The following is a 14,657-nucleotide window of genomic DNA, read 5'->3' on the forward strand; positions in this document are numbered from 1 at the left end:
GGAAAGAGATTGGTGATGGGAACTATGAAACGATTAATAGTAGTGCAGATTCAGTAAATAGTCTGACAGTGTTGAGGGAATTATTTGTTTAGCAGAGTGATGGCCTTCGGGAAAAAACTGTTCTTGTGTCTAGTTGTTCTGGTGTGCAGTGCTCTATAGCTGCTTTGAGGGTAGGAGTTGAAACAGTTTATGTCCAGGATGCGAGGGATCTGCAAATATTTTCACGGCTCTCTTCTTGATTCGTGCAGTATACAGGTCCCCAATGGAAGGCAAGTTGGTAGCAATTATTTTTTCTGCAGTTCTAATTATCCTCTGAATTCTGTGTTTTTCTTGTTGGGTTGCAGAACCGAACCAGACAGTTATAGAGGTGCAAATGACAGACTCAATAATTCCTCTGTAGAACTGGATCAGCAGCTCCTTGGGCAGTTTGAGCTTACTGAGTTGGCGCAGAAAGAACATTCTTTGTTGTCCTTTTTTAATGATGTTTTTGATGTTAGCTGTCCATTTGAGATCTTGCGATATGATAGAACCCAGAAATTTGAAGGTTTCTACTGTTGATACTGTGTTGTCAAGTATTGTGAGAGGTGGAAGTATGGAAGGGTTTTTCCTAAAATCTACCACCATTTCTACGGTTTTGAGTGTGTTCAGTTCCAGATTGTTTTGGTTGCACCACAAGGCTAGTCGTTCGACCTCTCGTCAGTCACTAAATGAACTGTTGTAAGTCAAAGACTACCTGTATTCTATCTAGTGTTACAAACTATTTAAACTGGCATCTTCAGTTAAAATAAACCGTCCCAGAAACATGCCACATTCTGTATTTCTTCTGAAGAACAGACATTATTCAGAGTAAAACAGAGCAGTTGTAAAATAAAGCATTATACCACAATGTTTGACTCCTTAAGCAAAAGATATGTCTTGCAATTTTTACAGTTCAATATTTATAATCATTTATGGTTTTTACCCATGAATGTCCTCTTTGAAATGTTGTGCACTGGTAATTTTTCAGGGAGATGAACTCCTGTTTCAGGGGCAAGTTGTTTAGCCAAGTTAACAAATTCTTTCACCTCCCTGTTGACTTTCAATTCCTAAAAGGTCACAGAAAAAAGCATATATCTGTAAGTGCATGTTACCTTTAAGTGATCGAGTGTCATTAAATCTCCATTAACAGCCTCCCTTCCATTTTGTTTTTCTCTGTCTAATAAATTTCTCTAAAGTCTCCCAATATTGAATTAACATAGTTTTAAATTATAATCCAAAATAGGAAAACATAAATAAATAAGGGCTTTATTTTCTATTTATTTCTTAGATTTATATCTCCTTCAGGTCTTCTATATTTCTTCAAAAATTTCTTTACATTAGAAACTCCATATTATTTGCTTGAAAGTCACTAAAGCAAAGTTGCCTATAGCATTGCGAGTAAAGGTATACTAGGCAATACCTAGAATTCCCTTGAGGTATTCAGCATTACAATTAATACCAGACAACATATGACTCCTTTGGTCATTGTTTCAGAGATATCACTTTATCACATTCGCCAATGCCTTCAAATAAAGCAGAGCTTCTAATGTACTGTCTTCACTAGAAAAGTTCTTAACAATTCAGGAAGATAGTCAGACATATATCTGCCTTGAAAATACCCACGTTGAACTGTATACAATGGTCAAAGATCGACGGCTGACCCCAGGAAATATTTTCTGACATTTTGTCTTATGACAATTTTATGTCACGAAATTTGTCCAATTTCAATTCCACAGAAGTCATGGGTTCCGGATTTTGGACTATAAACCCATTTCAGCTACTTTGATTCAAAAATGATTGCCGTATGATGCACTCTTCTGAGTACTTGCAGGGATGTTTAATTTATTTATTTAAGATCTTTATAAAGCTGCCTATCTCATGCATGTAACTGGACAACACACGAAAATCAGTCAAAGCCATTATAAGCCATTAAAAAAACTAAAAAACTACCGGTATAAATATTATCAAAGTCTTTGGGGAGTTCATTTATACATCCTACATGTAATATAGCCATGTCCAGTTCTCTATTTCTGTAGGATCACCAAGCCCACTGAAAAAATCCATATTTTAAGGGCTTCCCAAAAGTTAATAGAGGTAGAACTGCCAGCCTCCTCAAAAAAAAGGGCAGGTACGCCAAAACCCTCCATGAACATCCACACTTGGGCATGCAAGTGGATCGAAAATAGCTTCAGTTTGGAAAATTGCTTCAACTTTTTTTGTGGTTGGTCTTCTCTTGGCATGTTGGGTGAACTTCAGCAAATCACAATTAAACCATGGATCAGTATAAAATATTATCATGATCCATACCTTGTTTCATATCTTAACTTGTTCTTATTAAAACATTTTCTTAACTATCCCAAGGATTTCCTACTAATACAATCATACATTTTAAAGTTGTACCTTTAGATCTCTTTTCAATAACAAAGTGATATTTATAGCATAGCTACAAAATGTCTGCAAACCACCCCGCTCTAAAACTCTTAGTATAAGATGCATGTTACAAACAGGCAATTATCAGCAGAAACAAAGCTTACAAATGATCAGAAGTTAAGAATGATAAAAGTATTGTTCAGCTGTTCCATACCTCGTGGAAGACCATTGGACTTGCTTTCGGCTCAGGCTTCCGAAGAGTCGTGGCTTTTCGGCTGATATTTACCTGAATTGCTTTGTTGACTTTAACAACTATGAATAGCCAAAAAATAAATAAATAAACATGACACATTCATGACTGACATTACTGAAAGGCAAGTGGTATTTTACTTACATGTTTTAAGGGATTTAGTACTTATGCTGTCATATCGCTTTTATTGCATTTTATTGGCTGGTAATGCAAATAGCCAGTTTGATTTGGTGAAAAAGGCATTTTGGCACAGAATGCACTAACTTGCTTAACAACCAGAATGTTTGCTTAATGACTGCAGCATTAGTTTCACAATTGAGGTTCACTTAGGAACCACCAGAAAAAGGGAGTAAAATCAGGTTGGTCAGGGGGATGCCTTCATTTACGAACATCATAACTTACAATGGAAATTCTGAGCTCCATTACAGTCATAATCAGAGGATTGTCTATATTGGATAGCAGCAGCATGATGAGAAGATGTTAGATAATCCCTTCAATGGCAATAGCAAGTGGGTTATTACAAAGTGCATGGGACCAGGCAATGATAAGCCACTCCTATATTTCCTTCAAAAGAGAGGGATGAGATATACACTCTCCTTTTAATTCAGCCTATGTGATGTACGTATATGAGGGAGGCAGGATTGGGAAAAAAATGACTGTGGCATTAAATTTGGAGGAAGAAACAGCAACTATGTGATCTTGAGCATGTAGCTCTCGTGAGAGGGGCAACTACGCTATATAAATTTGACACAAATATAACTAAATTTGCCTCTTATTAACACTTTTTGCTTCAAAATACCTGGTTTAATTCATTTGTATAATGGCAGTATGGCATGAGGGAATAAAGCAATTTCAGTCCCAAAGCCAGGCTCATATCCCAAATTAAAAGGCTTCAGAAGTCATCAAAATATATCAAAATATAAGTCAGACTATGCCTTGGTATAGATCATACGATCTAAATAGCACACAGATACACTAACATCCTGTAACAAAGGACTTTTGAATTTAGTGGGCTTTCTTAATAAATACCCATAAAACTCTTCTCCCCTTGTCTCTCCCATCTAGAGAGAATGATGAGAATGATCCTGTTTAATCAGGACTCATGACTACTAAATAAAGAGTTCACAAAATTAAGTATTGCCATTTTAAAAAAGAAAATAGAGAAAGGATGTGAAATATTTTGGACAAATCAAAGAATTATCATATTTTTATTTCACAATAAAGTGTATGAAACAAACTCTGTTCTACCTTTTGGAGGAGAACATGAATCGGTTTTCTCTGGCTGGCCTTTGCGCATCCGGTGTGCATAAATATTTCTAATGCTCAGTTCTCGTTCTCTTTCCTAAAGAAATGCATTATTAATTTATGTTGATAATATAGTTTATTGTATTAACGTCAGATCTTCAGAGATCATACATTTCACTGCGTATCTCCCCCCAGTATCTCATTTTATTTATCTTTATTTTAAATATTTGCTTAGGCATAATTTGTCCAAATACTTCATTTTCTAAAGATTCTGAAAGATAAATATCCTTTTTTTTCTGGAACTGTGATGTTTGTGATCAACTTTTTTTATTTTTACAATTCATAAACGATCAGTTAAATTTGACCCTAGAGGTCCTTCCAAAATGTTTTGATACAAAATAGTTATGACATTAACAAAGTATGCTGTATTAAATATGTACTATAATTGCAATGTAAATATTAACTGCTTCTCAATTTTCTATCAATACAGGCCTTGATTAGCATGTTTTCAAGTTGGGACACACTTTTCAAGTACTGTCTGTTCCTAGAAATGGTAACGTGAAAATGGCCTAATATAAATTAATATATTTCTGCAATCTAGAGTTTAGATAGTTACAGACTGAAAGAAAGACCCACAAAAGAAGATAGGCTTACCTCAAATGAGCATTTAGTGAATAGCATCTTGAATACTTTCTGTGGTAAGAGAAATGTAATTTAAGCTTCTAAATACCTTAAGTTTTAGGTTCAACGACTTGATTTCCACTTGCAAATTTTCCCTGATTGACTGAGCTTCAATGATCTTCTTTTTCTCAACCGCTAATTGATGTTGAAAAGAAGCAGTGTTCGATAAGAGCTGCTTTTCCAAATCCTAAACACATTAGAAATAAACCATTAATAAGATTATTGAATTTTTAGAAACATACAATACTGAATTAGAAATTACAGGAAGGCAACTGAAATTTTAGCAAATGTTTCCAAAAAGATGAAAATCCTTCAATCTCAGTTATAATACCCACAGTTTTTCAAACGGGTATGGGCCCACATTTTGAAAGAAAAACTGAAAAAAGAATTCTCGTAATCAAAAATAATGTCATATGATGCTCACAATCTGTTATGCAGATTAAGGAGAAAAGAAATAGATAACGATCCAGTTACAAGTTACAATATATACTTTTAATTTCTATTGATTGGTGGAAGAAATAACCTTCCCAATCCTTAAATCAAGATCACATTGAGAAAAATGAACAAAAGAACATTAGATTTTATTCATCATTTCAGTAAAGCAAAGGAGTATTTTTTATTTAATATACCGACATTACAAGTTTTACTGTACCTTTCAGATGCTGACATACAGAGGCGTGGAAGAGGAGGTGGAAGAGAAGACAAAGTTTATTTTCAATAAAACTGAGTCTAATATGCCAAAATGAAAGGAAGTGTGAAGAGCAACAAGTTTGGCTCAACATCCATTCAAAACATCGAGGTAGTGTTTTTCAATATTCATCTCTGATCGTTTGGTGAAAATAAGATTCATAAGAAATTACCTTAGCTACCCTGCCCGTATCAATTTTAATACACAATTCCTTCCACATGTCTAATTATAAACTTCCCCTTGCTTTCCTATAGCCCACTTTTCCAATTATGTCTTTTTTATATTTAGAGATTTTGATTTCATTGATTGATATGGAAATTTATCACTAAAATCTATCTCGTTGCATAGTTGTGTAGTGTCTCTTTGTGTTTCAGAACTGATACAAAATTTATAAAAAGTCGGCAAAATACGCAAAGTTCTGAGTGTATCTATTTTCCTAGAGCTGAGCTGAAGAAAGAAGTCATTGGTAAAAAGTCAGCTGGAGAAGCTAGAGACTGTGTCAGTAAGGTAAACCTAGACTTGTCACTGTAATGTATTTGAATTTTAGGAGGGAAATTTGGGCGGGAAAATGCACGTTGCTGATTGGCTGATGCCTCAGCCAAAATACTATTTAAAGAGGGGTTTTTGCCTGTTGGCCTTTTGCTGGGATCATAATAAACTACAGAGCTGTTGTCACTTGTATCGTCTCCTGCCTCGTCATTGCCCGAACTTAACATTGGCGACGAGGATGGGATTTTGAAGGCAGCGAGACTAGGAAAAGAGCTGAAGGAGCGACTTAGTTTAAAACCCAGCCAGTAGTAAGAGCGGATACATAGCGATGTCTAGCTATACGCCGCCAGCGCCATTCGACCCAGCCAAGGAAAAATGGGGGTCGTACATGGCTCGTTTCGAGTGTTTCCTCGAAGCTAACGAACTGCAAGGAGTATCGGATAATCGGAAGCGCGCTTACTTCCTGAGCCACTGTGGGCCAGAAGTCTTCGATACCGCCGAATCGCTGTCGGAACCAACGCCGGTACAGTCGGTGCCATGGCAAACGCTACAGACGACGCTACGAGCACACTACGCGCCGGTGCCATCAAAGTTTGTACAACGGTTCGAGTTGAGGCAAAGAGTTCAGTGAGAGGGCGAATCGATAAGCGTCTTCATGGCCGCATTAAGGAAAGCCGCAAACCACTGTGAGTATAGGGACTTGGATGACTCTCTATTAGAACAACTCATTTGTGGGGTCAGGGACATCCGACTACAGAGGCGGCTGCTGTCGAAAAGCAACCTAACCCTGGCGATAGCCCTGGATGAGGCCAGGGCACACGAGATGTCCACCAAAGTGGCGGAAACCTTACAAAAGCCGAACACGCTGAATGCCGCGGTGAAAGCAACGCCAGTCCACAGCGAAGAAATCCAGGCCGAATCGGACGGTGAGGAAGAGGAAGAGGTTTTTCACATCGGGAGGCCGGAGAGAGGCGACCGGGACGGGAGCGTGAGTTGCGGAGGCCAACACCAACGACAGAATTGCAGGTTCAAAGACGCGATTTGTCGGCGGTGTGAAAAGAAAGGACACATAGCTCAGGCCTGTAGAGCCTCCCAACCTTCCCGCCAAAGATTCAAACCGGCCAATCAACAGGGCACCGGTTCAGCAAAGCGGCCAGGGATTGGCCAATTCAAAAAAGGCGCGAAGTTGAATCAGACCACTGTGCGAGTGGGCCACACATCGACACGGCTAGAAAAGAAAATATTCACCAAGACATACATCGAAGGAGTGCAGTGTAAAATGGAGGTGGATACCGGCTCATCAATCACGATTATGTCTTGGGACACAATCGCAAACGACCTGCCAGACATCGCGAAATGCCAGCTGCAACCCCAAAAGCTGAGAGTGCAAGACTATCAGGGGAACCGAATCCCTGTGCGAGGAGTCACGTCCGTCAGAGTGAAATATGGACAATTCAAGAAAACCCATCGTAGATGGAAACCTGCCCAGTTTGCTAGGTCTGGATTGGTTCAGAGCCTTGGGCGTGGAAGTAACCGGGGTTCACAGAAGCGGAGTCAACCTGAAGGACGAATTGTTGAGAGAATTCGAGGACGTTTTCCAAGACTGCCTGGGCAAGTACGTGGGGACCCCCATCTCATTCAATTTGGACCCCCAGGTGGCTCCCATTAGATTAAAGGCTAGGAAGGTCCCGTTTGCCCTCAAACCCAAGATTGACAGGGAACTAGACAAATTAGTAAGCCAGGGAATACTAGTCCCCGTTGATTATGCAAAATGGGAGACACCAATAGTGACCCCAGTCAAACCGGACGGATCAGTCCGTATTTGTGCTGACTATAAGGCAACGTTTAACAAAGCATTGCAAAAGAGTGCTTATCCCGTTCCCGTAGTGCAACATTTGTCGCACTCGTTAGGGCAGGGACAGGTCTTCGCCAAACTCGATCTGGCCCAAGCCTACCAACAATTACCGGTAGACAACGGAACGGCTGAAGCGCAGACGATTGTCACACATCGGGGCGCGTTTAAATGCACTCGACTTCAGTTCGGAGTTAGTGTAGCCCCCGGGTTATTCCAAAACCTAATGGAGCGACTCCTACAAGGTCTACCAGGAGTAGTTCCATATTTCGACGATGTACTGATATCGGCAGAAAACTTGGAAGAATTAGGGGTCAAATTGCGGAAGGTTTTGGGCATTTTCAGGTCTGCGGGACTTAAGGTTAAACTCAACAAATGCCAGATAGGAGTTGAATTTGTAGAATTCTTGGGTTACCGGATAGATAAGGAAGGCACCCACCCAACGGAGAGCAAAGTGTGAGCCATTAGAAAGGCCCCAACCCCAAAAAAAACAAACAGAATTACAAGCATTTTTGGGGCTTGTAAATTTCTATGCGGTATTTTTAAAAAATAAGGCAACGGTAGCCGAACCGCTACATAAACTGCTAGCAAAAAAAGTTGTTTGGACTTGGGGCAGGGTTGAGACTAAGGCATTTGAAGGAGTTAAGAATCTCTTGTCCAGCGATAGCCTTCTTATTCAGTACAATGGGACGTTGCCATTAGTACTAGTTTGTGATGCATCACCCTATGGGGTAGGGGCTGTCCTCAGCCACAGTTTACCGAACGGGTCAGAAGCCCCTATCGCATATTTTTCCCGCACGATGTCCGCAGCGGAAAGGAACTATAGCCAACTAGACCGAGAAGCCCTGGCTATAGTTTCTGGGGTTAAAAAATTCCACGAGTACCTGTTTGGGCGGCGATTTGAAATAGTCACAGACCACAGACCTTTATTGGGACTATTGGCAGGGGACTGTCCAACACCGGTTGCATTATCACCCAGGCTGACCCATTGGACTATTTTCCTGGCAGCATATTCGTACAAACTGTCTCACCGACCGGGCAAGGATTTGGGACATGCAGATGCTTTAAGTAGATGCCCGTTGCCAGAGACTATTGAAGACCCGACCCCACGGACGCCCATCTTGTTAATTGACTCTTTGGACTCTGGCCCAGTCACATCTACGGAAGTGACTAGGGCATCTTACAAAGACATTGTCATAAGAACTGTGATCGGTTGGGTGCAGAGGGGATGGCCCACTGCACCAGGGGATCATTTCAAAGAATTTACAAAAAAGCGTTCGGAATTGTTGGTACAAGGGGGTTGTCTGTTATGGGGGGATAGAGTGGTTATTCCGGAGAAATTACGAGGGCATGTGTTGGAACTATTGCATGTGGGCCACCCGGGGATTGTAAGGATGAAAAGCCTAGCGAGAAGTTACGTGTGGTGGCCACAAATGGATAAAGACATTAGCGACCGGGTAGGGAAATGCCAAGCATGTCAAGAATCAAGGCCACTACCCCCAACAGCCCCCATAAGGGATTGGGAGAAACCCCAGGGTCCTTGGTCCAGGATCCATATAGATTTTGCCAGGTCGTTCCATGGGCAGACCTTCTTAATTGTGGTAGATGCCTACTCGAAGTGGTTAGAAATTTTACTTATGAAACCCACAACAGCGGAAGCTGTAATCACAGTATTGAGACATCTATTTGTGACACACGGGTTGCCCGACACTCTAGTATCCGATAATGGCCCACAATTCACGGCCACCCAGTTTGAGGGGTACTTGGCAGAAGAGGGCATCCGACATGTCCTCTCGCTGCCTTTCCACCCGGTGACGAACGGACTTGCAGAACGTTTTGTACGCAGTGCCAAGGAAGCGCTATCTAGAATTAGCCCAGGAGATTAGCAATCCAAAATTGATACCTTCCTGGCAGTCCAACATAGAACTCCCTGTGTGATCACCGGCCGCAGCCCATCGGAGTTATTAAATGGTAGAAGACTCCGGTGTCCCCTAGATCGGTTAAACCCAACATACTCCCCTGATGGGTTCCAAGGCACAAAGGAAAAAACCAGAACAATGACAACAGGTGACCCAGTATGGGCACATAACTATAGTGAGGACCCAGCGTGGCTAAAGGGAACAATTGCAGGAGTGACGGGCCCAAAGTCATACATAGTGGACATGGGGGATGGCCGAGTGTGGAGACGCCACATAGATCAATTACGAAAAAGAATACAAAACAATCCAGAAACCAAACAGCCAGACCCTGACTACCCAATATTTGAACCAACAGCTAACTCAACCCTGAGGCGATCGGAGGACTTAGCTGAGTCTGAAGAAGTCCAGCGGCACCAAGCGGCTCCTCCAGAGGACAGCAGGGACGACTCTGCCAATAATCCAGGGCCGGATGGCCCAGAGGAGGAGCTGGGAGGAACAAACAGTCCCTCCGACCAGCTCAACTCACTCCCAGGGAATGAATTGCGCAGGTCAGAAAGAGTTAGGAGACGCCCTGTCTACCTGCGTGACTACGTGGAAAAATAACATGCAAATGTTATGCAAAAAACTATGTAAATATGGTACAATGTGTTCTGGGAGGGGAGGAGTGTAATGTATTTGAATTTTAGGAGGGAAATTTGGGCGGGAAAATGCACATTGCTGATTGGCTGATGCCTCAGCCAAAATACTATTTAAAGAGGGGGTTTTGCCTGTTGGCCTTTTGCTGGGATCACAATAAACTACAGAACTGTTGTCACTTATATCGTCTCCTGCCTCGTCATTGCCCGAACTTAACAGTCACCGCCTATCAAGATTATGTTTTATTGGTAAAGGCTGGGGCAAAGTATTCTACCAATGATATTTCAAATTATTATCTCTTCCAGCAAATAGCAAATTCCTAAAGAACTAAAGTGTGAACTAAAGTGAAACAAAATGCAGCACATCTATGTCTAATTGCTGAAAACAATTTAAGTATCTGAATATGAATGGATTTCCTTGTAAAATAGAATTTTGAAAAAGCTGTTCTTGTTTCTAAATTTTGTACGCAAAAAATTGATTTTCCTGCTTGAGCAGGTTTATTGTTAATTACAATATCGAGTGCATCTTGGTGATTTGAGGATGGTGCCTATAAAAAATGATCCAAACTGGATGCTGAAGCAGGTCACCTTAAAGCATTTCTTTATAGGGGGTCACAGAGCCCTGCTATGTAGTTCTAAGCAATGTATGTTGCATGTTACCTGGATTCTCTTATCACTAGCTTCCAATTTTTGGGTAAGTGATGTTAATTTATGCTGAAGTTGTTCTCTCTCTTGAAGTTTTTTGTCTTCATAAAGTTTCTGCAATGCGCACAATGCTTCTGTGGTTTTTAAAAGTTGTGCCTCAACATGTCTCAACTTCGTGGAAGCCCTGCGTTCTTCTTCCTGAGATTTCCGGAGATGCGCTCTCAGAGTCTGCACTTCATGAGAGTGCGTGGCCAAAAGATCAGGCAGGTTAATCTCTGCACTTTCGTATTTACTGATTGCTTTTAAATGTCGAGCCTGAAGACGCTTCAAGATTTTATTTTCTGTAGTAAATGACTCCAATTTATTTTGCAGAACAGCTGCTTCATTTTTCAGTTCTTTAATCTTATGGTCTCTTGCTGACAATAAACGGCAAGCCATGTTATTTTTCTTCTCCTGAGCATTGATGGTACGGTCAGTAATAGATGTGTTCTTCTGCTGAGGTTTCTTTTTAGGCAACGATTTACCTCCTGCATTAAAAAAAATCAAGGTGGCATATAAGATTGAGCAAAGTAAGAATCACATAATTTTAGATAAGTCTCAAATGCTGAAATATGTATTCACAGCATAGATTCACTTCCATTTATATAACTTTTTGAGTCAATCTCTGATGCAACTATTTGTTGATTGACCTATTGTGAAAAATCATACCTGAACTCTCATAATATTAGCTTTCGTAAGACATAATTGCTATACTCACATAATATGCTAAAACAGTATTTAAAGAACTTTAAAATGCCTTGACTTCAACTCCTAGAATTCCTCAGCCAGACATGCCTAAAGCAGGATTCCTAGAGCAGTACCCTAACCACTGTACAAAACTGCCTAGACAGACAGATGGATAGATATACATATACATACACACTAAATAATGATATAATAGTGAAAGTAATGCACTCAAAAAGAATTGAAGTTTGACCGCTCAAATTTGCCAAGTCTTTTTTTTAATACTGGAACCTACTCCCTGGCCCTTGGCTTGTGTATTGAAACCATGTGACACTGACATGTGTATGACCATGATAACTGGTGAACTACATCCATCACTACAAGCCCCATTACCTAGATAGAAGAATTACTGACTGAGGGTGTGGAAAGCAATGCATTAATATATTAATGAACTACATACAATTTAAACATTTTATCAACATTCATATGACTTCCAAAATTATAGTGTCGTCTCAACAGTATAGCAGTATCAAGGTAGCTCAGCAAAATTTGGTTATAATCTGCCAACCACAGCGAATGCAGTAGTATTGTGTGTGACTAATAGTGTCAACTTGTATCCCTGGCCTGCTCTCGAATTGCCATAGGCAAGGGGGATGGGAAAATGAACTTTGCAGCTGCAGCAAGGAAACACTTCACTCAAAACAAAAGCACATTCCAGCCACCTCTCTGTCAAGGCCATCTCTGCGGTTACCCACAGTGGTCGGAGGGGAGTGATCTCTACAGCCTGCAACATTGCTTCATTGGAGAATGTGACTGATGACATACCTTTGGGCAGGGGTGAAATCTAAAAATTTTCCTGACCGGTTCTGTGGACGTGGCTTAATTGGTGGGTGTGTGGTCAGATGACTGGGTGGGCATGGCCAATAACAATAAATAATAAAAATAATAAACAAAGTATAAAAAACAATGAGGTACCAAAAACCAACTTTCACACTTTACACACACACAACGCAACACAACACAACTGACTCACACACAATGTAAAAGCAGCTGTACTTCACACTTCACACAGCCACAAAAAGCTCAAAACCAACTTTCACACTTTACACACACACAACACAACTGACACACACACACGCACACACACACAAAATGCCACATACAGCTTTCTGAGATTTTGTGTTGTTAGAGTGAAACACTACAGAAACACACCACATCTCAGATAGCTGCACAAATATTTTATTTTATTATTTTATTTTATTTTATTTCATTGTGGACTTCAATTCCCAGAGTTCCTCAACCAGCAAAGCCAGCCAGCATTAGTTGATCACTGAAGAAATAGATTAGCTAAGCAATTGATTCTGTCTGGCTGAAAGTGAAACTGGGGCTTTTGGGCTGGAAAAAAAGCCATGCATTCATCAGTAATCAGGTAAGTGCCTTAGAATCTCTACTCTTACTTGTAGAAAACATGTACAAGTACAAGGGGCCTCTGTGGCTTAGACTGCTAATGCAGTCTGTTATTAACAGCAGCTGCCTGCAATTACTGCAGGTTCTAGTCCCACCAGGCCAAAGGTTGACTCAGCCTTCCATCCTTTATAAGGTAGGTAAAATGAGGACCCAGATTGTTGGGGGCAATAAGTTGACTTTGTATATAAATATACAAATAGAATGAAGACTATTGCTAACATAGTGTAAGCCGCCCTGAGTCTTTGGAGAAGGGCGGGATATAAATGCAAAAAAAAAAAAAAGTAAGGTTCTGCTGATGAGGAACTCAGGTGAGATTGCCAGAGGAGACTATTTTTTTTAAGTTTAAAGGCTCTGCCGATCTCAGCTGAGGGGCGGGATCCTCAAAGGCTTTTTTTTACTTTTAAAGGCATGTTTCGGCTGAAGAAAAACCGGCTTTTAAAAGTAAAAAAAAAACCCTCTGCTGATGGTGCGGCTCAGCAGAGGCAGAGGGGGCAGTGGCAGGGATTTTTGCTACCAGTCCTCCGAACCAGCAGCCGCCATCGCTACCGGATCGCGCAAGCCGGTCCAAACCGGGAACATTTCACCCCTGCCTTGGGGGGGAAGGGGGGTCAGAGTTGGCTTCACTTGGAATGTGCCAACATGAAGCTCATAATAAATAAGCCATGCTTCTTTTGAAACGTGGCTCAAGGCTAATGATTTAATTAAAGCATTGATCAAAACCATGACAAATGGCCTTCTTACCTTTTGTATGGACATCATTTTTCTTTTTCTTTTCTGGTAAATTCTGCTCTTTAGATTTTGGTTTCTGGGGCAATGGTATGATGTAGCTGCTACTCTCTTCACTTATGGAGGTTTCAGAGGCATCCGAGTGAAAATCTTTGTGATAATAGTTCTGTGATGTTCCACAGATGTTCTCTTCAGAACAAATGCTGTTCTTGCTGCCATTGACAGCTGTTCTTGATGCATTGTCATAGAAGTCATTAGAATAGTTAAACTGAGCAATTCCAGACTTGCTGGAATGTTTGCTACAGCTACTGTCTTGACTTTTGGTGCTCTTACTAAGCCTACTCGCAGAATCGTTTGAGCTTCCTCTTTTTCTGCATTGCCCAGATGTTTTATCCTCTTGGACAGTATGATCAGAAGCCATCATTCCACCAATGGCAGGGAAGTCTATCAATTATACTTTAAATTTCCCAAAGGAAATGGCACTGTAGTCAGACAAAGAAACAGTCTATGATGTAAACATTTAGTTAAGCCTTCATCTAATACACTTAAAAGTTGTTTGCACTGATTCTGTACTAAAAAGTTCACCACAATTTTGGTTCCTAGCATTATATTATTCACTTCTTGAAGAATTCATGTGTTTATTAATTATTAATTAATATGCTACTTTCTTAGCATTCTCGTTCACAGACTGCAATGCCTCCAGAGCCCTGAGTTCTTTCAAGGAGCTAAAAAGGCTAAAATAATAGTATTACATTTCATAGCATACCTAGACTGACATTCAAATAACAGAAGAACGGAGCTGGAAGGGATCTTAAAGGTCTTCTAGTCCAATATCTTGCTCAAGCAAGCACACAACATTATTTCTTTCACCCAGCTACTTATGGGAAACATCATACAGAGAAAATATTAAAATATTAAAACCCAAAAAAGAAAAAAAAAGAAATGTAGA

General features: G+C 40.5%; 1 protein-coding gene across 1 annotated transcript; it reads right to left on the reverse strand.

Moving 5' to 3' along the window:
- Positions 1-944: 944 nt before the first annotated feature.
- Positions 945-14,207, reverse strand: LOC131199927 (lebercilin-like protein). Its single transcript, XM_058186219.1, has 6 exons — positions 13,724-14,207; positions 10,808-11,319; positions 4,614-4,751; positions 3,887-3,980; positions 2,603-2,700; positions 945-1,085 (listed from the first exon to the last, which is right to left on the reverse strand). The coding sequence occupies exons 1-6, from the start codon at positions 14,130-14,132 to the stop codon at positions 945-947; spliced, it is 1,392 nt and encodes a 463-aa protein (XP_058042202.1). The 5' UTR covers positions 14,133-14,207.
- Between the last annotated feature and the right edge of the window lie 450 nt (positions 14,208-14,657).

Source organism: Ahaetulla prasina, chromosome 5, assembly GCF_028640845.1.
Source record: "Ahaetulla prasina isolate Xishuangbanna chromosome 5, ASM2864084v1, whole genome shotgun sequence".
NCBI classification, from domain to species: Eukaryota; Metazoa; Chordata; class Lepidosauria; order Squamata; family Colubridae; genus Ahaetulla; species Ahaetulla prasina.

What these genes read in the sequence shown, in the direction of transcription:
- LOC131199927 (XM_058186219.1), bottom strand. Translation starts at nt 14,132, where the DNA reads ATGATGGCTTCTGATCATACTGTCCAAGAGGATAAAACATCTGGGCAA. An exon ending in AAATGATGTCCATACAAAAG is followed by an intron (nt 11,320 to 13,723) that starts GTAAGAAGGCCA and finishes TTTTTAATGCAG; the next exon opens with GAGGTAAATCGTTGCCTAAA. An exon ending in TTCATGTTCTCCTCCAAAAG is followed by an intron (nt 2,701 to 3,886) that starts GTAGAACAGAGT and finishes GGCTATTCATAG; the next exon opens with TTGTTAAAGTCAACAAAGCA.